The 25573-nt window shown below is 50.4% G+C and overlaps 1 protein-coding gene across 7 annotated transcripts in view; it reads left to right on the forward strand.

Moving 5' to 3' along the window:
* The window catches only part of PAX2 (paired box 2), a gene marked incomplete at its 5' end in the record, with an annotated part of 74549 nt that overhangs the window by 32877 nt on the left and 16099 nt on the right, over positions 1-25573 (forward strand). For 4 of the 7 annotated variants that reach the window (XM_081157329.1, XM_081157331.1, XM_081157333.1 and 1 more), the window contains 2 exons: positions 21256-21431; positions 23666-23792. In XM_081157329.1, coding sequence (XP_081013455.1) covers positions 21256-21431; positions 23666-23792 — 303 coding nt within the window. Of the gene's footprint in view, positions 1-3439; positions 3509-21255; positions 21432-23665; positions 23793-25573 lie in introns of all 7 variants that reach the window. The other 3 variants (XM_081157330.1, XM_081157327.1, XM_081157328.1) reach the window with 1 other exon arrangement.

The raw sequence follows: 25573 nt of genomic DNA on the forward strand, positions 1-25573 counted from the left end.
AGGCCCACCGTGTCTATCTGTTGTGGTGGAGGTCTGGGCTGATGGCTATGGGAGCTCAGAGTGCGGAGAGAGATAACCCCAGGAAGGGCTGCTCTGTGAGGAGGGGCCTGAGGGAAGGGTGAGGGGCATGTTCAAAGACAACGGCTGTGTGAAATCCTCTGATAGACCCAGCCTTGAGACCAGTAAGTTCTGTGGTGAGAAAGTACAGGGGCACTTTGGCTTGGACGAAAGGGCAGAGCATGGGAAGTCAGGATAAGTAAAGGGGTTAGGGTCACAGATCAGGTCAAGACCAGACCACATAAGGAGTTTGGACTTTTCTGCAGGCGTGAGTAGCCACTGAAAGTGTCTGAGTGTCTGAGCAGGAAGGTAGAAGGACAAGGCTGGGTTCGGGAAGACCCTCCAGCAGGGTGGCAGTGATGGCGTCAGCAGGGAGACATCTCAAGGAGCAGTTGGACTCCTCTAGGTGACGGACAATGGGGTCCTCCACAGTTCCTCTTACTGCTTAAACACTCCTTGGGCTAGCTAGGTGGCAGGAAGCATCGGTGGCCCTACTTCTTTTTGGGGGGTGGGAAGGTTCTCTTGCTCTGACTCCTATTGATCAACCACAGATCAGATGGAGCTGTCCTTTCCCTGGTGGAGGCCAGAGCCCATGAGGGAGACCAGTTCTTTCTGACCCCTCATCCCCACACCACACACACTTGATCTATCGGACCCAGGTGGGAAGAAAGAGGCAAGAGCAAAGGCAGACCTTTCACAGGCTGTCCTCCCCTCCCCCACCCTTGGTGCCTCTAAGCAGCCAGGCCCAGTTTGCATTAGGGAGCAGCTCAGATGATTAAGAATAGGGGAGATAATTATGTGTCAAGATGATGTAGCCCAACTCTGCAGTCAGGCCAAGGTAGTACAGCAGCTGGCAGGCCAGTAGCAGGAGGCAGCCTCAGGCACGGGCTGCACAGACACCCAGGTGTGTCCTTTAGCTATTGGGACAGCACTGCAGGCAAAAGAGAAGACTGGCTTGAGGAGCTGAGGGCCATTGGGATGGGAACAGGTATATGTGTCAAGGGATCGAGGGAGTGGACAGACACATTTCCCTCCAGGAGAACTCTGATGTCTGCCAGGCTGGCCCCTGTCACTGTGGCATCTCCCTAGAAGTGTCATACCCCGAGGGCAAGCTCTGAGCCTCTCTGTCCTCCAGGAAGCCACTCCCACTCCTGCCTCTGGGTACAGTTCAGCCTATTCTTCAGCTCTAACAATGTCATGGTGTTGGGCATTAGCGAGGACAATCACTGCAGCGTGTGCTGGCGTTATTGGAGACAATCTCAGCAGTAGTTATTGGTGTTCACAGTGATAATACCCAGAGCATTATTGGCACTGGCACTTGGAATATGGACAGCATTATTAGTATCCGCAGCAATCATATCTATGGAGATATTAGTAAAGGGCCGATCAGCTGTGACTCTGGGGAAAAAGAAACTGACAGTGACTGCGAGTCTGCTAGAGCCGCCTTCTCAGGCCTTGGCCTTTGGAAGTATAGAAGAATCCCCAGACTTTCCTTTGAGAAATGTGCTAGTCAAGAAGCTTTGACCCCCAACCCCCAAGAGTCCAGGAGCTCCCAGAATGAGACAGGTAGACAGGCCAGTGATAGATGAGGAAGTTATGTCACGGAGCCCCCAGAGTCTGGGAAGGTAAACCCCGGTTCAGTACCCCGCTAAAGCTCTACCTCTTTTTGGTTACAATTTTGGGTGGGTACATTAGGGTCCTTTGAAAGACACTGCTTCCCTGAATTTGCTTGCCCTGGCTTATGTGGCTGGAGGATAGAGACTGTTGTATTTTTTCAGACTGAAAAACCAAAGTTCTTTGCCTTCACCCAGTTGCTCTCAGCTGTGGCCCAAAGTGTTGTGGAAACACAGAGCAATTACATAACTTGTCCAAAAATCCAAATGAAGTCATATGGTCTGTTAATCTGTGGGAGAGGAGGCGTGTTGGTCTCATCCTTTGATGTGTGGGATTGCAGGGGGCTGGGATTTTGCATTCCATTAATTAGGTGCACAATGAGTTGTGCCAAACCGGTGCAGTTGTGCATTTGCAGGCAGGGCAGGTTGCACGGCTGCAAACAGCCGAGTCCTGTCACTGCCTTTAATAGCTCCCTTCTGCTTTGGATGGAACCGTAACTGGAAGAAATGGTTTATTTCCTTAGTTAGTTTTCCTCCTAGAGGTCCCCAAGTGTGTTGCTCAGGTTAGACTTGGAGCAAATGAGGGAATGAAGCTGTGGAAATGAGTGGTACCTACTCTGTCTAGGAGGAAGATTTGGGGTGGGGCCAGCAGGTAGTCCCTGAATCGCTTGCATGAATGGGCAGTGTGGCCCAGTGGGAAGTGGTGCAAGCTCTTGAGTCAGGCATAGCTGGTTTTGAACTCTAGTGCCTTGGGCAAGTCACTTAATCTTCATCAGCTCAGTCTTCCCTCTGTAAAGTGGAGATGGTAACAGCACTCACCGTGGAGAGGACTACACGAGGTCATGGATGTAGAGTGTTGGCCAATCCATCTTGGGAGATGGGGTGCTGTGTTTCTGGGGAAGAAGGCCTAATTGGCAGGTTTATGTTTTGAGAAGAAATGAAGTCATGTAAGAAAGAAACTTATTTGGGCAGAACATCCCTAATCTTGGTGTGGCCCCTTTTAAGTAGGGCAGCGAGGGCAGTGGAAGAAAGATGTCAGCCCCCCGTGTGTGATCAGGAGGACCTTTGTCCATCTCTGCTTACTAATTGGCTCTGCGGTTATCTAGCTGGGTGACATGTTCTCTCTGAGCATCCACAGGCATTTCAGTTGCGTGTAAATAAATATAGGACCCCCTACTTTTCTAACATGGAGGCATCCCTCCCTCTATTCACTGCTGTGCAATTCCACTCCCGTTTGCAAATTTGTTTACTTACCTTGGGAAATGTATGTTTGTTGATGGACACATATGTAATTTTTTACAGTCTATGAAAATGTGAGTATGTGTGTTTTTCAGTATCCTGGATTTTTGAGTGAAAGGGGATTAGAACACCATGCATTGGGCAGGCACACAGCCTTCTGGATAGTGTACATATTTGAAGAGATGATCAGGTGTGAGCAGGTACATGTCCACCAATGCTAGTGAGCAGGCCCTGAGTGTGTTGGTCTTGAGGCACAAGTGTGCATGTAGACTTTTGCCCTAAGGGCCCCATAGGCATCACCCTGCATTCTGTTGGCAAATGGATGGGCTGTACTGATCCTATCTCCAGGGGTGGCCTGGGGCTCAAGGCAAGGGAGCCCTTACACCCTTAGGCTATATGAGAGTTGCCACTCAGCATCCTCATACCCTTTGAAGAGGAGCCTGGTCTCCCAATCTCGGGGTCTTGCCTCAGTCTTCTACCTGCTTGTCTTCGGGATCTCTCAGTGTCTGTCTGTCTCTCATTTGCTCTAGTCGAGGTATACACTGATCCTGCCCACATTAGAGGAGGTGGAGGTTTGCATCTGGTCTGGACTTTAAGAGGTATGGGGGCCAGAGGGAACATGGTGTGGGGGTCAGGGGAAACAGCTGGGGGTGGCGGTTAGAGACTGTTAAGAGAGTGGGTTCCTAAGGGCCAGTGAGCAGAAGAGGAGGTGGTGCGAGCTTCCACTGGGAAACCAAGGGGCTCACAGAATCTCAGGGCCTGGATCGCTTTCTCCACGGGCCACTGCTGGGTTTGGGGGCTGAGACCCCAGTGGCCTGGAGGGTCAGGCACTCAGTGGATGGGGGGCACTTTTTCCAGCCCTTGGAAAAACAAAGAGCAGATCGGGCAGTAAAACAAAAGCAAAGGAGACCTGGAAGCACCTGACAGCCCTAATTCATCACGGCCCAAGTTTTTTCCTGTGTTCCCATTATATTTGTTTGTAAAAGTGGAAATCAATTTTGAAGGTAATTTTCTGGAAAGAATGGAAGGGAGGTGGGAGGGCCGGATAAGGCAGAGATGGTAAAAGGAAAAATTTAGGCCAGGCACAGCCCAGGGGCAGCTCTTGGCAAGGTGAAAGAAAATTGCATATTCAATCTCCATCCATGAATCTCCCTCACTGCTGCCCGCCTCCTGCTTGAAAACAATGAAGGCTTTTTCCCAACGCTGGGCAGGGCCTCCGTATCAGCCTCACTTTAACTTCAGGGTCATTAATTCCCTGATTATTGAAGGAGAAGAGAGGGTTGCAGCATCGTCAATTCCAAAGGCACCCCCCCATGTGATCAGGCCCTGGCTGGGGTGTGGTGGGGGCAGCCAGGGTGGGGTGAGGTTTCAGAAGAGCAAAGGGCTGGGGAGGGAGGAAGTGGGGAGCCAACTGGACTGGGGGGAAGGAAGCCAGGAGGAGGGGGGAGGAAGGCAGTCATTACTGCATACCTCTGTTGTGTTGTTATTGCAAATTAAAAGTAGCATGTTCCACTCCACAGCTATCTTTGGGGAGGGAGGGGCACCGAGGGAGGTGGGGGATCTTATCATTGCTTCTTCAGCAGACCAGCCGTGGTGTCACCGTGTGAGGTGACATTTGAATTTACAATTCCGCTGAGAAAAGCCATTAATTCACAAATTAACATTTCTCCCTCTCCCTCTCTCTTTAACACTCTCTCCCTCTCTCACATGGATGTGCAAGCAATTGAAAAGACAAAGGAAATAGCCTTAAGGAAGAGACTTTACTGCTAGTCTGTCTGTGCTGAGATTGCTCCCCCTGCTTCCAGATAGATAAACCAATTACCTGAGCAGCTCTGCTCCTGGCCGCTGCGATCGCGATCGCCTCCTTTTGTAGGCTGCCTCCCTGGCTGGATTACGCTCGGTGTATCTCATTAATGTAAACCAGGCATGCCCTGGTCACCAGTCTCTCTTCCCCGCTCTCCTTCTGGAGGGGCAGTGGGAAGAGTGCTGGTGTCAGAAAAGGCAGCAAGGAGGACCCCGGGGAAGAGGAGAGGCTGCCAGTGCCCCACCGCCAGGCCCTGGGACTTTAGGCACAACCTGTGGTCCTGGAGGAGGCGAATGGGGAAGTCTGCAGGTGGGCACTCCCTGGTAGGCTTGCATGGGCGAACATTTAGAGGCAGAAGCAGGAGCCAGAGCCTGACTCTTTCAGGACCACATGTCAATCCTCTGTGGCCTTTTGGTCCAGATGCAGGAGGCTGGCAGAAGCAAAGAAAGGTCTGAACATTCCCTGCATGGGATAAGCTTAAGGAAGTTTTGCTGAGCACATACTATTTTAGTGGGCGCCAGGGTTCAGCCTGGAGGAGCTGGGAGTGGTGCCGAGGAAGTCCTAGAAGACTGTGAGGTTGCACTATGTTGGGTAAACAAAAAGAGGTTTTGCAGACTCCTTAACTTATATGCGGCACTTGGGCACAGTTATGTGTGTTCACCACCTAATCCTTAAACACACACACACACACACACACACACACGCACAGAACCATCTGATTCCCTTTTAAAGACCCCCCACCCAGGAGTGTGGACCTGGATGACTTACCCTCAGGGCTCTGCAGTAGCTTACAACGTGGGCAAGGAACTGCAGAGCCTCTTCTTGCTTCCATCGTTCTCTGAGCCCTGGCCAGGCCCTATAAGAAGACATTATACAGGCAGAGGGAAGCCGAGCAGTTTGAGTTTCTCTAAGGACAGGTGCTCTGTGGGTTATTGCTGGAATTCTATGATTTCACATACACTATACTCCCTAGCACAGGTCACAGACTGCTCCTCATGAGGCAAGTCCCAGGAAAGTCCAGAAACCAAATCTGCAGAAAGGTAATCCTCCATCTAGATAGGTGTCAGAGTTTAACTGCATCTATAGAGCTCGACCTGTGTTCATTTCCCAACAAATATTCAAACCCTAGCTAATGTCCACTCTAGTCTAAGAAAGAGCTAAGGTTCAAAGGTCAGCATTCGCTGAAACACCAAAAAACCCACTTATGAACACATATTTGTTGTTATGATTATGTCTTCCCAGTAACCTGGGAAATCAGGCCATTCATACTGAAGGGGGAACTTTTCTATCTTAGTTGGATCACATATTTTAGCCAAACTCTGGACAGTGCTGGCCATGAGCCTGTTGAACGCTGACCATATCATTATACAGAGGTAGGTGTAGGTTATGTCGATGTTTTATTAAAGCCTGTACCTTGGGTCCTGCACACACATGGACTGACTTTCCTCTGTGGGGAAGGACCGGAGGTTAGCCATGGCAGTGTGAAGCGGACATGGGTGCATGAATTTATACATAAATCCCTGAGTTTATACCAGAGACTTCAGTCAAATCATTAACCACCTCAGGCTCCTAACCAGTTCATGCTATTGTAAAGAGTTATATTTCCTTGTTTGAGGAAGTATGTTGCAATTTAGCACAAAAGAGGTTTTTTTTCCCCCCCATAAAGTGCCAAAACATCAAAATAGGTCGACCCCAGCCCCCAGGAGAGAATGTATGGATTAGCAGTAGAGGGGGCTGGAAGTTGGGGTGGGTGTAGCAGAGTATGACAACTTTCTCAGCAAAGGCATCTGTGCGTTCCTGGGCACGTGTACGCACACCCATCTTGTCAGACTCTGTCTTCAAATCCTAGTCTTCCACTTGGCAGCTACCTTCCAGCCCTGCAGGTAGGGTTGTTCACCTTCCCCCACCCTGCAAGGGCACCAAGCGAGAAATGAGAAGGGCTGCTGAGGGCTGCCTCAACGCTGCCCTGCTCCCCCAGGCACAGGCTGGGGACAGGAGCGAGGGACCAGGCCCTGAGGCTGTCCCCCAGCCCTGCTACTAGTGGGCTGGCCTCACTGGGCCCCTCCTCCTCTGCAGGCCAGCGGACAGCTGAGAAGGGCAGGGCCACGGGGACCCCTCAGAAAAAGGGTTTGGAGAGAAGGTAGGCTGGGGAGACCCAGGACTGCTGCCTGACAGAGGAATGGGTCCTCGCAGCTTCCCACCCATTGCGGGTTGCACAAGAACTCTAGAGCCCAGAGAAGGACTCTTTCCCTGCCGGCCTTCCTCAGGGCTAGGGTGGCTGGAAGGCTCTCCAGGACCTTCCCCTTCTGCCCCGTAGGGGTGGAAAAGCAAGGAGTGTTGGGGGAGGGCTGGGAGATGATCACGAGCCTCAGAGCCGAGTTGCAGCAGAGCCAGTAATTCAAACCATCCTGACCCTTCGGTGAACCCGAACCTCCTGACCTTGACAGCACCAGACAAGGGAGGCCTCACAAACCTCAACCTGCATGGAGGCCTCGCTTTCTTTCTCCCTTCCTTGGAGCCCCGCAGCCCAGCCTCCAGGTGGCTCCTAAATTGGCCATCCCCACAAAATGTCAGCATCCCTCCCTCCCTGAGGCACCTGCCCGTCTGCCTCAAAGTATCTTTTGTGCTCATCTCCACTGGAGACAAGGGCGTGGGCATCTCACTAGGGCCTTTCCAGGGCCTGGCCAAGGCTTTCTCCTTTAAAGACAGCTTGCACACCTTGTCCATTCTCCTCCTGCGCCGGGCTTCACCTTTTTCAGGAGTACTAGCTATAAAGTATGTGTGTGCGCGTGCATGCATGTGTGTGCACGTGTGTGTGGTCTGGATGCACACAACGGCTGGGATAAAATGTGATCAAGATAGAGCAGACAAGAGTAGGGAAGAAAAGCCCGAGGAAAGCTGCCCCAGGAACCTGCATTAAAGTAAATGTAGTTTATGAAGTTTATGCTTTCCTCCCAGGGAGAGCTGGATTCCATCCAACAGCCTCCCAGAGCCTGCCAAACAGCTCCTGAAGCAGAAAGTGCAGGCAGGGGCATGGGCAAGCCAGTGACAGAGGGAGAGGTGCACGGACCAACGTGCACACATTCTCTCCCTCTCTCTCTCCCCTCTCCCTCTCTCTCTCACTGGCTCATACAGATCTCCCTAGACCCCAGCAGACTTCAGAGAATGGATGGAGAGCTGCAGACGGTGTGTTTGCTAAGAGTGACTTCAGGAGCTTCCCTTTCCTACCCTCTTCCCTCCCCACCCCCACCTCCCTCTCCTTTGGCGGTGTAGCCAACCCAGACACACGGGCAGTGTGGATGCTTGGGTGGACTGTTGGTGTCGTGAGCGGGGCCAAGGGCAGCTTGTGGAAGCCACTCTGGGTGAGAGGTAGTGTGGGTGATCTTCGAGAGGCGAGTGTGAGGTCAGTGTAGTCAGCGGGATCAGAACGTGGGCTGCAGGGACCTGCCTTTTTTCTGATGCTCCGGATCCATTTTTCTCTGGCAGTTGGATCTAGACCAAGTAGGTACCTTACAGCTACTGAAGACAGCTGCTGGAGTCTCCTAAGGAAAAACAATGAGAGACAGTATTTTTTTCGGGAAATCCAAAGGAAATAAATGGTTGACAAGGTTGGGATATGGGAGCTCTTAGAGGGACTTATAAGGAAGCTGGAATATCTGCCTTTCTAGACTCTTCTTCCTGTGCAGAAGCACATGGGTTCGTGTGTGTGTGCTAACAGGGTGTAAGTGGGCCAGGATCCCTGGTTTTGGAGGCAGTGTGGAGGAGAAGATGCCCGGGGAGGGTCGTAGTATGTAACAAAGGCCTTCACTGCAGCCTGCTGGGTTGGCGACATCCGATCTCCTGCCCCTCTGCTTCCAGAACATGCCTCTGCTTGGGATAGGCAGTGGGAGAGCTCCGTCTCCTCTTCCTGGGAACTTCTTGTCCTTACTCAGGTTCTGCCAGGATCTGGGACAGAGGAGGACAACAGAGGCAGAGTCATCTGAAGGCACAGAGTAGAGGGAGAAGGGAGTCGAAGGGAAAGTGAAGGACGGGCAGAAATTGCCGCCTGCGGAGGCTACTCTGGGCAGCCAGGAGACGCTGGGCGTGGAGGGTGGCAGAAACTGGCCAGGGTGGCTTTTGCCCTTTTCTCCCTTCTCTCCTTTCCCTTCCTTCCCCCCTCCCCCCCATCTCGCCCCTCTTCCCTCCACACATCTTTATTGGTTCCGGTAATAGCGTTGATTTGCATGTCAGGCAAAGCCTTGCTACACACACAAAAAGAAAGCCCCAGCCTTGGCCGTGTGGCAGTGTCAGCTCTCGCTGTTGTTCGACAGTGTAAAATTAAATTAATAAAGCCCCCAACGCAGGAAAACATAACAGGAAATTAATGGCCTTTACTGTCGCTCTGATGCAGTCATTTGCAACCCTGCTTTCCGCACCAAAGACTTCATAAATGCAAGCAGTTTCTCTAAACAAGCATACTTAGAGCGGCCTGGTATGTAATTTTTCGCCTTGCTTGTGTCCTCTGAGCTAACAAAGCCCCCTTCCCTTCTGGCTCCAGGAAGGTTTCTAACTGGCTCTGGCTCCAGCTGGAGTCCAGCACCCAGCAGAAGGCCCCAGCCCCTTCCAGAAAGCCAGGAGAGGGCTGAAGGAGGAGTCAGGTCCCACACAGACAGACCCTCAGCCAGCCCTCCTTCTCCACCAGCAGTCAGGGAGCCTGACCCCAGCCCCTGCCAGCAGGAAGGCACAGTGCATGCTCTCAGGCAGGAAAGTTGGTCACTGGGGGGGGGGGGGGGGGGGAATTCACCCAAACCCACCCAGTGCTCACTCCCTGCTGCCTGTTTGGTCCCTCCCACTGTGTTGCCTCTGCCTCCCCTCCCCCTTCCCCATTTGTACGTGCACGCCCTCCCATATGGGTCACATACACTCAGGCTGGTCCGGTTGGCAGTGGGTGCCCATGCCCTCTTTCCTACAGGTAAACTAGGGGTTTTGGATGGAAAGAGGGAGCTACCATTCAAAACAGAGAAAGTAACTGTACAGGTATAAATCTCTGGGGTTCTAAGGCTCCCTCATATCTCCCTCTTCTCTATTGGTTGGTTAGGAAACATGAGGGCCCTAAATGATCATTCAGGCTTTCTGTCCTTGGGCAAATTTTCTGTAATCCATTTCAGATTGCTGAGAATCTGTGATCTTGCTTTGGCATATAAATAGGTGGAAATTTATACTTATTTCTCTCGGGACCTTTGTATCAATGTGGTCCCCAGTATTGGGAGGTATGAGAGGAGCAAAGAACCAGGATGTGGATCTCAAGGAACTTGCAGTGTATTGGGAGAGGCAGAGCTATCACACATCAAACAATAAGCTGAACCATGTGGCTAAGTGTTCACTAGGAATCTAGGGAAGTAGCTAGAAGAGCAAGAAGGAAGACTTGAGCTTGGATTGGCTAAGATTCAGGGAGACTGGCTCTAGGAACCCCTTCCATGGGGAGGGAGGCCAGTGGCTGGGCTGAGAGTCTCCAGGTAGAGTCTCAGATTTTTAAAGGTCATCATGTCTTATGGGCCACTCATAGAACTCTCCCCTCCAGCAGTTTTGCCTGACAGACCACAGCCCCTGCATGGACATAGGATGTGGATGGACAGTTGTCACTGTTAGAATTCAAATTTCTGGATGTGGGCTCTATTTCCACTCCTTACTTGCTCTGGGACCTTTGGCTAATCACACAATCTCTCAGAATCTCAGTTTCCTCATCTTTAAAATAGAGATAATGACATGAACCACCTAGAGTGGCCCTCCTTCCCTCCCTCCCTTCCTTCCATTCCTTCCATCTGATTTACTGAGCACCGGCAAAAACAATGAGCTGAGCCCTGAGTGTCTTTCAGTTTCTCACGTGATGTGTTCCCTGCACTTGCGGGAGGTCCCTAACCATCCTGGTTACCCGTCTCTGAGTTCATTCTTGACAGTTAAAGCCCCTCTTAAATAAACACTAAACTCTAGAGACAATCTAGCCAATGCCAAGTACAGTAGAACCATTGCCACTCTCCACCTGGAGATTCTACATCCATAATGTAGCCTCAGATTACATTCGATTTTTTTAGCAGCCGTGTCAGACTCAAGCTCATATTGAGTTCGTGGTCAACTAAAACCTCGAGATCTTTTTCACATCAATTGCTATCAAGCCAAGTCTACCCCATTCTGCACTTGTGTAATTGATTTTTTTTTAACCTAAACATAGGGCATTCCATTTATCCCTGTTGAATTTCATCTTGTTGGCTTGGACTCTTAATTCTACCCAATTAAGATCATAAGGAAGTTTTCTATATCATCACCCTAGGAGGTTTTTTTTAGAGTTCTTTTCCTTTCAAATACTAAAGGTGAGCCCCATGACCCATCAGTGGAGACCTCCCTCCTGGTTTTGATAAATGAATGTTCTAGGTACTGTTGAGTCCAGCAGCCATCAACCATTTCACTTTTCTTCATAAAGTTAGGAAGGAGATTCTTTGTGAAATGTTAATATTCACTACATTCAGAGCATTTCTTTAATCAATCAATCCAATTTAAGTTGATGCACAGATTGAGTTCCTGCTATGTATGAAGCATGGCAGGACTGATCTACAGAGGTAAATAGGACACAGTCCTTGACCTCAAGAAGCTTTTCATCTAATAGGGAGATAGATGTGCACATTTATTTATGGGCAGAATGTAATAGGTGCTATAATCAAGGTATGAAGTGCTATGATGAATGTTTTTAAAAGGGGGGGCAGTTGCTTCCAACCAGGGCAATTGAGGAAGTCTTAGTGGGGATGGCATTTGATCTAAGCACTGATGTCTAATTAATGGGCCACAACTTATTCTTGGTGAGTGCATGCAAACTCCAGGGTATCACTGCTTTCTTTTCTAGTGCCCACAAATTAACTATATAATAATTTCTTCTAAAATATTTTCAGACCCCAATATTAAATTTATTGGAGTGTTATTTGCATAAGCTTACCTCCCCACCCTCCCTTTTCTTGCAAGGCAGATGGCATTAGGCATTGTCACTGCTTCAGTTTTTTGTTGTGACTTTTCAAGGATTATCAACAAAAATTTTAGAATGCTATCTAACTTCCCCTGCCCCCCAGGGTCCTGCCACATGAATTATCTGGGCCTGGGAAAGTTCACTCAATGGAAATGGTTAGGAGTACCTGCCCGGTCCCCTCCTGACCTGGGCAACTCCTGCTGGTCCCATTTGGAAATTCTTTTCTTTGGTGGAGAAGCTCTGCCTTCTCTCTCTTTTCTCTCAGTATTACCTCTTCTTCCCCAGCACTGAGCCTAAACTTGCCTTTCTTTTTGTTCTTTCTCCAAACAGAGCTACAAGACCCTTTTTTGTTGTCTCAGCTTGTTCTGAGCTTTTGTCTTCCTGACAGGCTTATGCTACTCTCATATCCATCCTTGGTGATGGTCCCCTCCTTCCATCTGTTGTATGTCCTTTATAAGGGATAAAAAATAACTTTTGTCTGGTAATAAGTGCAATACATGCTCATTGTAAAATATTTGGAAGATACGGTACATTTTTTTAAAAATTACTCATAATCTCATCATCAAGAGATAACCATTGTTGGAATTTGATCTTCTTTTACAGTTTTTTTTTCTGTGCATGTATAATTTTATACATATAATTTTTTATCAAAATTGGAATATTGTATATACAGCTTGTCTTGCTATTTTCACTTAACATTATATAGAACCATTTTCACATATCATTAAATATTCTTTGAAAACATGATTTTTTAATGGCCGCATAATCTTCCACTATTCGGTGTACATGTCCTTTTAAAATCTAGGCTCATGATATTTTAAAGCTTATTCGTGTGCAGCAACAATGATTCTCCTTAAATGTCCTTCTCTTCCACCCCTCCCCCACTTTTACTCCCTCCACTTTGTCAGGTTGATTCTTTGAGCTTGCAGAGGCGGAATTTCATTTTTAGAGCATTATGTTTCCTTCTAGAATCTCTTGCTATGGGGTCACACGACCACTCTTTCCCTCAACACATGGGAGTTTGCTTTCCTCAAGTCAGATTTTGTCCACTGCCTCCTTCCTTTGCTCCTGTCAACTCTAGACATGGTTGCTTCCTCCCCAGATCCCCGTCGCTTCCCTTTTATCAGTTTTTCTTCCTTGGTCAAAATTAAGCAGCCTGGAATAGCGGAAAGGGCTCTGGGTGGAGAACCTCAGTTCCCAGCCTCATGATGACTAGCTGTGTGACATGGGAAAATTACTTAACCTTTCTGAGCCTCTTTTTTTTAATCTCTAAGAGAGAATGGAATTAAATGATCTTGATACTTTCCAGCTGTAAAATACGATGATACTGAGTCCAGAGTAGCAATTCCCTTTGTTGCTTCTTTCTCCTTCTAAAAGGTAAAATGTTGAACAAGGCAAGTTAAGAATCTATCAACCTTTGCTTTTGGACTTCTGTTTGACAAGCCAGTCAACGTTTTTATCACCTACTATGTGTCAGGCCCAGTGCTAGATTTATAAAGATGAAAAAGATGTGTCCCTGCCTTCAAAATGGGAATAATAATAGAAGCTCCCTGCTTAAGTTCTGGTGAAAATTAAATGAGTTAGTATATGTAAAATTCTGAGCTGGGTGCTTAATGTATAGTAAGCACTTAATGTTAGCTGCTGTTATTGTAAGGATTAAATCAGTAGATGTACGTTAAGCAGAGTGTCTGGCACCATAATGGGAAGTGAATCGATTTTAGTTATTATTATTATTTCTACAATACAGGTTTGGATAGATGGCTGTTGGAACACAGAGAAAGGAAAAATTCATACTGCTGAGGGGAGCTAGCAACCCTCTGGTATACATCTGAGGAAACTCAATCCAGAAAAGCTCAAGGGACTTGGCCAAGGTCATACAGCACATGAGTGACAAAACTAGGAGTTCAACCCAGATGTTACTACCAGTCCAGTGTTAAATTAGGGTCACTAAGGCAGTTAGTGTCCCCAGAGGCACAGGGAGACAGGTCAGGCAAGCCAAGCACCCTCCCCCCCCCCCACACACACACCTTTCAAGCTACCATGATCTCACTGAGTGCTTGGAAGCCAGGCATGGTCAAGGAGAACCTGTTGGTCAAAGGTTTCCAGGGCTGGAAGGCTTACCAGAACCTTGCCTTTGGGCCAGATTTCCAAGGGCTTCTTTGTGCCCCCCTCTTCAGCTTGGCTTGGGGTTCCTGTCCAGGGCAGTCTCACAGATGGTCCAGGTTAAGGATAGGAGGCAATGGGATGACAACCCCCGCTCCTTGGACAGGCATTGTGTCCACCAGCACAGTCTCCAGCCCAGCCCCCTCCCAGCACATCGCAGCACTGCTTCCCTCCTCCCGCCTCCATTTCCTATCCACTTCTCCTTTCCCAATGCTTCCCCTCACTCTCCCCCCTCCCTTCTTTCGTCCCCCCTTTCCTGCCTTCTGCCCTCTTCTCCTCATTCTCTCACACTCCTTCCCTTTCTTTTCTCCTTCCCTCTCCCCCATGCTCCCCCTCCTCCCCACTCCATTAATCCTTGCTCTTCTCCCAGTCTGGAAAGCAGCCCCATTCCTGGTCCCAAACCCCATACTCCCTGTTCTCGGTCAGATGGGAGGGCCCCGGTGGCAGCCAGACCTTCTCGATCCTGCTGCCGTGGGGGTGGGGCTGGGGCTGCACAGGCGGGCTGCCCAGAATGACAAGCGGAGATATTGATCGCATTCTGAACTCAGCCCAGCCGATAGAAGGTAATTAATGACTCCATTTGCCTCAGTACCAAGGAGAACAATTGAGTTTGAAACTGCAACAACTGGCAGCTGGGGAGACTGCGGGGCAGCCTGGGGGTGAACCCCTCAGGGGGGGAAGGGGTGTTAGAGGAGCTAAGGTGTAGAGAGAAGGGGCCAGAGGCCTAGGTCAGAATGGTATGGAGCAAATATCTGCCCAGAGCCCCACCCCAATCACAGCTGGCCTTGACCCCTCCTGCTCCCCCCAGCCCCCTGAGGCCTGAAGCCCATCACCCACTGTTCCCACTTCCTCATGCTTTTCTCTTTTCTTCCTTTATCACTTTTTCAGGTCATTTTATGTCTGCAGATGAAGTAGGACTTACTTTCCCCAAGATTGCTTCCTGTCAGCGGGGTGATCTTGAGTATGCTTTTAACTCTCCCTGCACTTGTTTCCTTTTTTGAAAAATTGAACTAATGGTATCTCTTTTGCAAGTGGTCTGTGAGGATTAGAGAGAATGTGTGTAAAGCACCTCGAGCCTGCCTAGTACATAGTTAGTGCTCAATAACTGATGATAATGACAATCTTTGACAAAGAAGGCAAATTTGATAGTGTTGAACAAATAATTTTGCCTCTCATCTGAAAATGAGAATAATAATAATTACCTTGTAAAGTTAAATGGACTCCATGAGCATATGTGAAAGTCCTAATATTGTCAGTTTCCTCATTGACAGGTAGATATTAGTGTTTGGTCTTAGAAAACTGAAATTAGTGTAGTTCTTTACTATACTTTAAAACAGTACCCTCAAATGCTTAATTCTTACTTCCTGGAATTTGATGGGCAGCCCCCGTTCATCCCATTTAATTTTGTAGATTTTGGTAACCTTGGCACTTTCTGACCAAGGAAATGATGTTATTTCATTCTGCCTATTACCATCACCCCTACCTACCTTTTGGTCAGTGCACGAGCATTTCTCTGGTCCCTTACAGTGACTACTTAGGGAATTTGGGAAGAATGTCCACACACGAGGAAGACACAGCACTTCTGTTGTATCCCTGCCCGTAGCCCTCATCCCTTAGACACGGTATTAAGTGACTGCCCCCCTCTCCAAGCTGCTGAGACCTCACTGGACAACCTTATTTATGATTAGTCAGAGAGAGGGTTCTGGGATCAGAGAGGTGGGAGGCAGAGAGCTCTGCTCCAGGGAATCCCAGGACGATGGGGAGTGACAAGGCCAAGCGAATGAGATCAGATCTTTTTATTGAAGAGTAAAAGTTATTATTAGTGATTCTAGAAGTGGTACATGCTTATTGTACAAAGCTTGGATGATATGGAAAAATTTAAATGAGAAGAGCGAGGTGGGTGACTCTCCTTTCAGTCAAGATGATCTTTGGCTTTGCAGTTCAGTTCATTTGCGTGGAGATTGGGAGCTGATGACGCTCATTGGTCCAGTCCACAACTTGTTACTGAGCACTGAGCACCATCCCTGTGCCAGGCTCCCTGATATGCCCTTGAGCTAGCCCCTTACTCTCCTTACAGCTCATGAACTCCAGGCCTCAGCTTTCTGTCCAGCAAAAAGGGGGTTATAATCCTCACCTACCTGGGAGAGTGGTTGGGAAACCCAAATAGCCTAAGGTCTTTGAAACCTTTTTGTTAACTACTAAGCAAATATGAACTGGTTAGAGGAGAAGACAATATGAGCCTTTGTTCTCCTTGAAAGAATAATATACCTCAAAGTTTTAACTCAGCAGTTTGTTTAATTAATTTATTTATATCTGCCTCATTCCAAAAAGGACTCGTGGTGACTCACTCTCCTTGAAAGTACTCACACTGTAGTAGACAAAGGTCCTGGAATGGGCTGCAGTCCTAAGCGTCTACTACCTGGTTGTGTGACATTGGACTTGTCACTTCCCCTCCCCCACCTCACCACCTACCCCACTAGTTTTCATTACTGTAAAATAAGGACTTTAGACCAGGTGTCCCCTCATCATTCTGGGCACAGTCTGTGCTCAACTAGCTCATGGGCCACAGGCTGCAGCCTCAGTGTCAGAAGGATGCAAAGCAGAGAAGTGGGGATGCTGGGAGGAAAACCATGTCCCAGGTGGGGCCAGGTAGCCCTTAGCTGGGAGCCTGGGTTTGGCCTTCAGGCAGCAGAGTGAAATGATGTTGAGAGCAGGCTCTGGAATCAGACAGACCTGAATTCAAATCCTGGCTGTCATTTACCAGTTGCATGGCCTTGGATCAGCTACTTAATCTCTCTTTGCCTCAGTTTCCTTATCTTTAAAATAAGTATCACAGTATTTACCTGCCAGGGTTGTTGGGGGGATTAAGTGAGCTGAGTAAAGTTCAGCAATGTCATGTAATATGCTCCTGGGACTGTCAGCTGCTAATGGATGGTGGCTGGGCAGGGGACATGAGGAGAACAGGGTTGAATCCTCCACATATGGAGACCGACTAACACATAGTTCCTTCCTTGCTCTGTGGGCTCTTACTAAACCTACAGCAACCACATTTTCCAACCTCAGTCTAAAAACATGGCCTAAGAGTGGGAAAGGATATTGGAAATCAGACTGTTCCAGAAAGCTCAGGACATATGGCCACCGTACTCCAGCCCTCTTCTTGGCATCCTGACAAGGAGTGGGCTTCTTATCCCGTCAAGATGAAGGCTGAAGGCCTCCTCCCATCATTTAGGAAAGGCTTTCCCTGGAACCAGCTCCCACCATGGGCAAATAGACCCATTTTGTTCTGACCCTGCTCTCTGTGATCAGGGCCTTGGCTTGGGGAGCCCAATGCAGAGGCCGTCTGGGCCCCATTCTCAAGCAATCTCTCTTACCTTCTTTGGATCGCAGTTCTGCTGCTCCAAGGTCAAGTTCTGTTTTTAATTGGGAATATGGTGTTCTCTGTCCCTTGGGTAGAGGCACTGCAGGTGGGCAGGATGGTGTTGATGAGAGCAGGAAGGGCCTCCTGTGGACCAGAGTGGATGCTGCCAGAAGCGAACAAACAGTGGGGGTGAGTGAAGGGGGGGCATAGGTCTAGCAGGGGCCTCTGAGAGCTAGGGATGTGAGGGACTTGCCTGAAAAGTGACTGAGTGTCCTAGGGTGCCGAGCCAGTCAGGTTGCCAGTCCAGAGACCTGCCAGGGGTCTGGCTTGAATGCTCCCCAGGAGAGCCTCATTCATTTATTCAACCATTCATTGAGTACCAACTGTATGCCCAGCTCCGTGCCTGGCCCTGGAGCTCCAGAGATGCATCGGTCATGGTCCCTGCGCACAGGTGCTCACAAGGGGAAGGATGCTACCTAATCACGCACTCCCTTTCCTTCCCTGCGCACTCTGAAGCATAGATCAAGACCCACTTCTGCTTCCTCCTCTGCTTTAGCCCAGCTCTGCCAAAAGGTGTTCCAGTATCTGGGCCTAGCAGCGGTGTCATAGCCCAGGTCCACCCTCTCCCTTGCTGTCACCTCTGAGACTACCCTTAGAAATCGCACTCTGAGCTCGCTCTCCCCATTCTCCTGGGAGGGGTGTCTCTCCGAGTGGTCGGCACTGACAGCTGACTTCACTTTCTCTTCCTCTCCTGTGTTGTCTTCCGTGTTCTCTTGTCTGTTCTGCCCCTTGTCCACTCTCTTGTCCTCCCCCCCTCCACCCCCTACCCTCTTGTAGGCCCTGGGCCATCCTCCTTAGCTGGAAACCCAGGCTGATGGGGAAGCAGAGCCAGCAGGTTGATTCCTGTGGCAAGTGCCCACCCCCCAGCCAGCATGGCCCCAGGCTCCCAGGGTGGGCACCTTCTTCCCTTTCTGCCTCTCTCTCTGCCCTTCCTCAGTCGTCTCCCATCCCCCATTCCTTACTCCCTCCCCACCCTGTCCCCTTACCTTCATTGCTCCCTGCTCTAGCTGAAGGAGGGGTGCCACCCCGTTCTCTGGAGAGAGCCCGGGAGAGCCTATGGGCCCTTTGGCTGATCTGGGGGGGCTGCCTCCCTGTCCCCCACCAGTCATGCCACTGCCCTCTCCCTGCCCCTGTGGCTCTCCTCTCTGACCCCCCAGAACTTTCCTTGTGCTCCTTCATGATTCATTTTTACTGCTGCCTTTCCCCCTCCTCATCACCTTCCTTCTCCTTCGGGGAGTTTCCCCAGGCCTCCAACAGCCTCTCTTGGGGGCTCTCTACATGCTTTCATCACACCAGTTTGCTTTCCTGCTCCTCTAGCACCTTCTTTCTTTTCCTCTCCCCCACCCCTTCCTTCTCCTCTCCTCTTTCCCCGCCTCCCACTGCCACCTCTGCCAGTAGCAGGCTTCCTTTGCCTTTCCGTTTCCCTCCCCACTTCTCTCCATTGCTGCCTCTGTAGCCTGTCTTATCACTAGAGCCTGAGTATACAAAAAAATAAATAAATAAAAAGGTCAGTGAGTGGAGGGAGCAGCAATAACCCCTAAAACAGTACTATCAGTGGAACATGATTGATCAATTGAATTCCATAGCGGCTGAAAAATGTGGGATTAAGTAGTGTATTATACGCACAATGAGTTGAGGCATGATGTTCATTTCAAGTTCATTTCGCCGGCCTCTGCCACCAGATCAGGCAATCAATAGGGGCAGCAGATATCATATATCACCTCTCTGCGGGCTGGGGAGAGAGCACCATAATCTCTCGCAAATTTAGAGTGACAGATTTGTCAAGATCTGAAGGGCCCCTGAATAAATGAAGGAAAAGAGACTCCTCCAGCCAGTGACCTGAGGACAAAGCTTCAGTTCAGCCCCTACACACACACACACACACGCACACACACACACACACACACACACAGGCTTAGTCAAGCCACACACAGGCATATTCACAAATGTGCACAGAGGCACACACATACACACACACATGCACATAACGTGTGAGCAGCCTCTCACAGACAAATTCACACTTTACTTCCCAGGACCCACTGGTGACACTGCAACAGCCACACAAAGACATTCTCGCTGCCTCCCTCAGTCCTTACAGCCAGGCTTCCCAAAAAGGTCGGAGGACTCCAGCAAGGGAGAATTAGACCCAATGAAACATGCAAAGAGGTACAAGGGCTGGAATTAGAATGATGGCATATCCTTGAAAGAGAGGCAGGGACAGGAGAAACATGGGGGCCTCACGCTCCCCATGCAGTCACACACATACACACACATACACACACCTTTCCAGAAAAGTTCTCACTCTGTCGCTTACACATACCCAGATACTTATTTATGTGGATGTTTATGTGTAGACATGTACCTATACAGAGAATAGTCTCACAAAAGGGAAAAATAAATATGCCACACCCTAGCTCCTATAGAGAAAGGCATACACCCTCTCAGACAGAAAATCATTGTGGAGGCTTACACAGAAAAAACACAACCGCCAAGTTTCGTGTCCGTAGGAACAGAGGGCACATAGAAATACCATCAAGTCTGTCCCTGTGTCTGTCTGTCCTCCTCAGACTTAATCCTGGTTTTCATTTCTCTCTCTCTCTCTCCCCCTCTCCCTTTCTCCTCCTTCCCCCACTTTTCTTGCTTTCCCACCCCCACCAGAATAAAGTGGAGGGAAGATAGGAGGTCCCATTAAGAAAACAGACCCCCATGCTCCGTCTGAGAGGCCAGCAAGAAATGATAGGATGACTGCAGGTTGAGGTTAATCAATATGTAATATTTTCTATGTTCTCCCGAATGATACTGTACGGTGTTACTGTATATAATGCAATATTGATTATATCATATCGTATAATCACCTATAAACTGATATATATAACAGTCCCAGAGGATCACCCTGGGGCCTACAACATGGGCTGGCCCCAGGCCCAAGGCTCCCCAGCTGGTTTTGGCCAGGCTGTGGCTGGGGAGGGCCCAGCTTTGGTCCAGGGGAGTTACAGGGTGGGGGTTCAGGGAGAGGTGCCAGAGTAGGCACTTGGCCTACTGTATACTTTGAAAACTCCTGTGGACCTGATGTGGGAGGGCAGGGATGGGGAAGCAGGGGGAGCAGAATGGTGAGAAAGCCTAGGTAGGGCAGGATGTGGACACAATCGGCCCACAGCCCCAGGGAGCAGGCACAAATGTGGCATCACTGTGGCCTTTCCTTCGTGGAACAAGTCTCAGCTCCCTATGGAGACCCAGAGGAGGAACAAGGTAGCCAAGGAACTGGCCTCTGATAGAGACTTAGCCAGATTCGAGAGCAGGGACAGAGGCTGAGCAGGGTGGCCTGGGCACAACAGCAGCCACAAAGACTGTCTTCAGTCTCTGTCCCAGTTAGTGTTCTACTACTCACCTGCCACCTGCTGTCCTGCTCTGGTCTCAGTCCTGGTCCAGTGCAAGCAAAACGCCTCAGCTTGGCTTCAAGTCCCTCCTCCCTCAGTGGTGAAGTTAATTACTTCAGCCAGTCTCCATGTTACACTCAGCTGCAGAGATTTGATGATTTTCCACCCTTGGAGTCAGTGAAACTGAAATTCATCTCAGAGCCAAGTTCAATTCTCCACAGGCTGGGTAATGCCAGTCCCAGACACCCAGCTCCTCCCCCAGGCTAACCCAAGCCAGGGGACCAGAGTTCAGGCGAGATGGCCCCTGGGGAGATGGCCCTTTGGCTCCACCTCTGTCTAGTCCTTCTGGTCCCCCATATTGGGACAACTTTCCTGCTTTTTTCCCAGCTCCTTCAGAGGCTCTGGCTTCCTCAGCCAGATCTCTGAGGTATGGCCAGCTCTGGGCCAGCCCCTCCCTACTCAAAGCTGGGAGTAAAGGGTCCCAGCAGGGGTGCAAAGCCCTAGGGACCAAGCCAGGTGCCCCTTTGCCCAATGCACTACTCTGTGCCTCCGCTGGCCTGCGCTGATGCCTCTAGTGTCCATGTGTCCCCCAGATGTGTCCGAGGGCTCAGTCCCCAATGGAGACTCCCAGAGTGGCGTGGACAGTTTGCGGAAGCACTTGCGAGCTGACACCTTCACCCAGCAGCAGCTGGAAGCTTTGGATCGGGTCTTTGAGCGTCCTTCCTACCCTGACGTCTTCCAGGCATCAGAGCACATCAAGTCAGAACAGGTGAGGAAGGCGCTTTCTGGGTGTAGAAGTGGAAAGGAACTGGGCAGAACAGGCCTCTGGAAGATATGCACAGAGATTAGCCATGTGCACACCCAGCATTGCGTGTGCTACTTATGGTTGCACCGTGTGTGGGCCTTGAGAACAGGCTCACACAGGACATTATAGTAGAGTTAGGACAAATCATTATGGTATATGGTAGTTAGAAATGGTGAGTTCTGGGTGTGAGTATGGCCTTGGGTAAGTCTTACCCCTTTCAGAGACTCGGTTTCCCCATCTATAGAATGAAGGGCTTGGACGTATGATCTAACAGATACCTTCTGGCCCTGCCATTCCCTGCTTCTGGTGTAGAGTACTCGGGAACTTCCTTTTGCCAGGTCCCTTGCCTAAACCCCCCCAGGCCCTACAGAAAGTCTCTGCAAGCCTATGGCACTCTTCTTGCCTGGCTATGCTTGCCTCTTGCTCCCTAATCCAGCTGTCCAGTGTGACCCGGGGCAGGCTGATGGCCTGCCCTCAGACCAGTACTTCCTGCAGATGCAGAACACACAGCATGGGACGCAGCCGACAGCACACCCACACAATACACAATGTAGAAACACATCTGCTAACTTCTCACATTTACCCATGTGCACGTTTACACACCACCAGCACCCACCGGCTCCCTCCGCCCCACAGCCCACAGTACTCCCAGTATTCCCCCCACCAGCTCAGCACCCTTCAGCCCCCCTTCCACCCACACCTCAGTGTAGCCCACAGTGCACATGCTCAAACCCAGGAACACACGCCCATTCCTCCCACACTTACAGCCCAGGCCAGGCCCACAGCTACAGAGCCACACAGTCTGCTGCACTCGCACACACACACAGAGCATGCACACACACGCACACACGCACACCGCACAGAGGCACACGCGCACCAGCGCAGCCCCAGTGGCTCCACACAGCATAGTTCCGCTCTAGGACTCCAACAGCTCGCAGCCACTCGCCTTTCTCCCCGCCCGTCCTTTTATCCCATAAGCTGTTTGTCTTCATAAAACAAAAATCAAAAGTCTTTTTAAGGTGCCCTGAGCCATAAACCAACAAAGGAGGAGCTGGCCGAGGCAGGAGGCTCGGTGCACCCTCCCCGAGTCCCCGGCTGTATTACAATGAATAACCTTTATTTACTTTCATTAGACTATTAAACACCAGCACAGTCATTTTTCCCCCTGAAACTCGGAGCAGGGCCCATAAAGCAAATCCGAAGCCTAATTGAGTTCATTTTAATTTCTCTCCGATCACAGCGAATTACTCTGGTGATAAATCAGGGGGCAGCTTCACCCCCAGTAGAAGGCCTAATTTGCAGCTAATTACAAAACTGATTTCTACAGGAAGATCAATACGAGAAGGAATTGGAAATGACGAGGCAATCCCGTCCAGCCAGGGAGGGGAGGGGGTCCTCTGGGGGGGCCAGGAAGCGGAAGGGAAAAAAAACGGACCCGAAAGAGCAGAAAATCAGTTTTAATTTAACGTAATATTAATCAGAGCAACTTTTCCTGCTTTGTGCAGGCTCCTGGCCTGCCCAGCTCTGGGGTCTGGCTTGGCGGTGGCTGCAATAAAAAGGCAATTACCCGAGTGTTTCGGGCAGGACACCCTTTCAGAGTCAATGACTGGCCCCCTCCCACCCTTCTGTTAGCCATGTGGACTCTTCCCCTCCCCAATTTCATACCCCAGTGCACAGGCAGAGAGTGAGGGGCCCGTGGGGCTGTCTTTGTTTGTTTTTAAAAAAGGGGCGCCAGCACCCGATCAGCCAGCCCAGCAGTGCCAGGCTGAAGGCCCCACTAGGCCCTTCCCCCGGCTCCTGCTTCTGCCATCATGTCACGGTCTGCCCCTCCTCCCCAAGACTCCCCACCCCAGGGGGACCTTAAAATACCGCTTGCCTCTCAGCAGGGGATCCTCAGTGCTACACTCCACCCTTGGGGCTTCTTAGGAAGAGCTGCTACAGCAACGTAGAGGGTGCTGGGATAACGACCGATAACGGATAGGCTGCACCTCAGCTTCACAAAGTCAGGTCTCCATCCACCCGCACAAAACTCTCCATCATTCTCCAGCCTGCCCCTCCTGCTCTCCCTCCCTCCGCCTGGCCATCTCCTTCTACCCCATCTGGGAGGGCTCCCCGGTCCTCCTCCCCATCTGCACACTGAGCCCTTTCTCCAAGTGTGTGCATCAATAGAGAGCTGTCGCTTTTCTCTCTCCTCCCAGGGGAACGAATACTCCCTCCCAGCCCTGACCCCTGGGCTCGATGAAGTCAAGTCGAGTCTATCTGCATCCACCAACCCCGAGCTGGGCAGCAACGTGTCAGGCACGCAGACATACCCGGTCGTGACTGGTAAGAGGACTTCCAGGGGGGTGGGGGCGGGGCTTTCAGTGAGAGCACCTCAGCTCATACCATCTGGAGCCCAGTGTGACAAGTGGACCCCCTGCCATGTCTTCAGAGAGTGAGTCTCCAAAAACCAGGGTGCTTTCTGATAGATGTGTGCAGATGTGCAAATGAAAAATTGTGGTCAGGGTGCCTGTATGCTTCAGACTAGAAAGGGGGCTATTGCTGGCTCTTTCTGCCCATCCTCTTGCCTGTCTCTTTGTTTTTTTTTCTTGCCTCCACCAAAGTGCCCAGAATTATAAGCCTCTTACTAGGACTTGTGCAGGAGAAGGCAGAGGGTAAATAAACCAGGCTGGCAAGAAGGGAGCATGAGTGCCCAGGGTCCAGCTTCTCTGCTCTTATGTCCTCAGGGTTGTTGGGAACCTGCTTTTCCTCTCCCTCTGGGCAGCCTGAGTTGCTGTGGCTTAGGGCTTCAGAACATGGCATCCAGCTCTGTGGTTACAGAGAAGCACAATTATCCCAGCCCTTCTCCAGCTTCCCAGAGAAATCAGAGAGATCAAGGCTTGGTTTCAAGGTCAGGCAGGGTGGGGCTTGTCCCACAGTCAAATGCAGGGGTATATAATCCAGGTGCTCCCATGGACTAGGAGCAGCAGAAGTAGCTGGAGTGGAAGAAGGCTGAGGTGTGGTGCAGTGAAGGGCCCAGCTGATGAAACTCTGGGCCTCAGAGCTGCCGGCTGTGGAAGGCGCCTGGCACTGCAGAAGGGTTTCCAGGCCAGGAAAGTGCCCAAGTGGGAGAGACACACATTGAGGTGTTATTAAAATTCACCTAATTATTCTGGAGACACTAAAGGCAATGTGCCGTTTGTTCCTTGGGAGACAGAATGATTGAGAAGGGTCTCAGTGGGGATTGGGAGATACTGAGGCGTTACCTGCCGAGCAAGGCGAGCGGAGGCGGTCTGGGGACCTGGCAGCTGGGAAGCAAGTATCCAGCATCATAGCCAATGGCAAAGACGAGGAGTGGGCCTGGCCCCGCTCACTGTGAGACAGGGTCCTGGTTCTGACTTGGAGCTGATCTGAGTGTGGCTCAGGCCTGAGATGGGCAGCACGTGGCCATCCAGCCTCCACCTAGGGGGCTGGGAGAGCCCTGTTGTTAGCTTTCCCAGGTTCTCCTTAAGGGATATCCTGGTACAACTGTTTCCGGCCTGGACAGTGTTGAGCTCTTTGGCTAGACAATCAGAGGTTGAGTTCTGGAAGTGTCAGAGAACTGTATGGTCAGGCTTTTGGGAGTGACCATCTTAGCTGGATCAGGGCATAGTCTATTATCAACTGACACTTGGCATGAGCTCTCCTTAGCTCAACTTGGAAGCTCAACTTGGAAGCTCAACTTGGGTATCCTGACCCAAGACAGAGAGATGGCCTGGGCCAAGCCACCTTTCTCCTGATCTGCTGAGAGTTACAGTGGTCACTTCCAAAAGAGGGCCCACCTTAAGCAGCTGGTGAAAGAGAGCCTAGGAGACTTTTCTCTAATCCCAGCTGTGCTTTCCTGGGCCCAGTGCCACAGTCTTGAAGGCAGGTGCTTCCTGGTCTGGAGAGATGGAACTTGGGGCCAGGGCTCCTGCTTCAGGAAAACTCGGGCTGGTGCAGAAAAGTTCCTCCACCTTGAGCCTCCCCCACCCGCCTCCCCCCCATGGCCCTGGAACGGTCTCAGCTCAGCCTGGGAACATCTCCGGCTGATCCATCTGGATCCAAGTGTGAGAAAAGTTCATTTCAGACCCAGCTTGACATTCCCA

The sequence above is a fragment of the Miniopterus schreibersii genome, assembly GCF_964146895.1.
Source record: "Miniopterus schreibersii genome assembly, chromosome: 14".
NCBI classification, from domain to species: domain Eukaryota; kingdom Metazoa; phylum Chordata; class Mammalia; order Chiroptera; family Miniopteridae; genus Miniopterus; species Miniopterus schreibersii.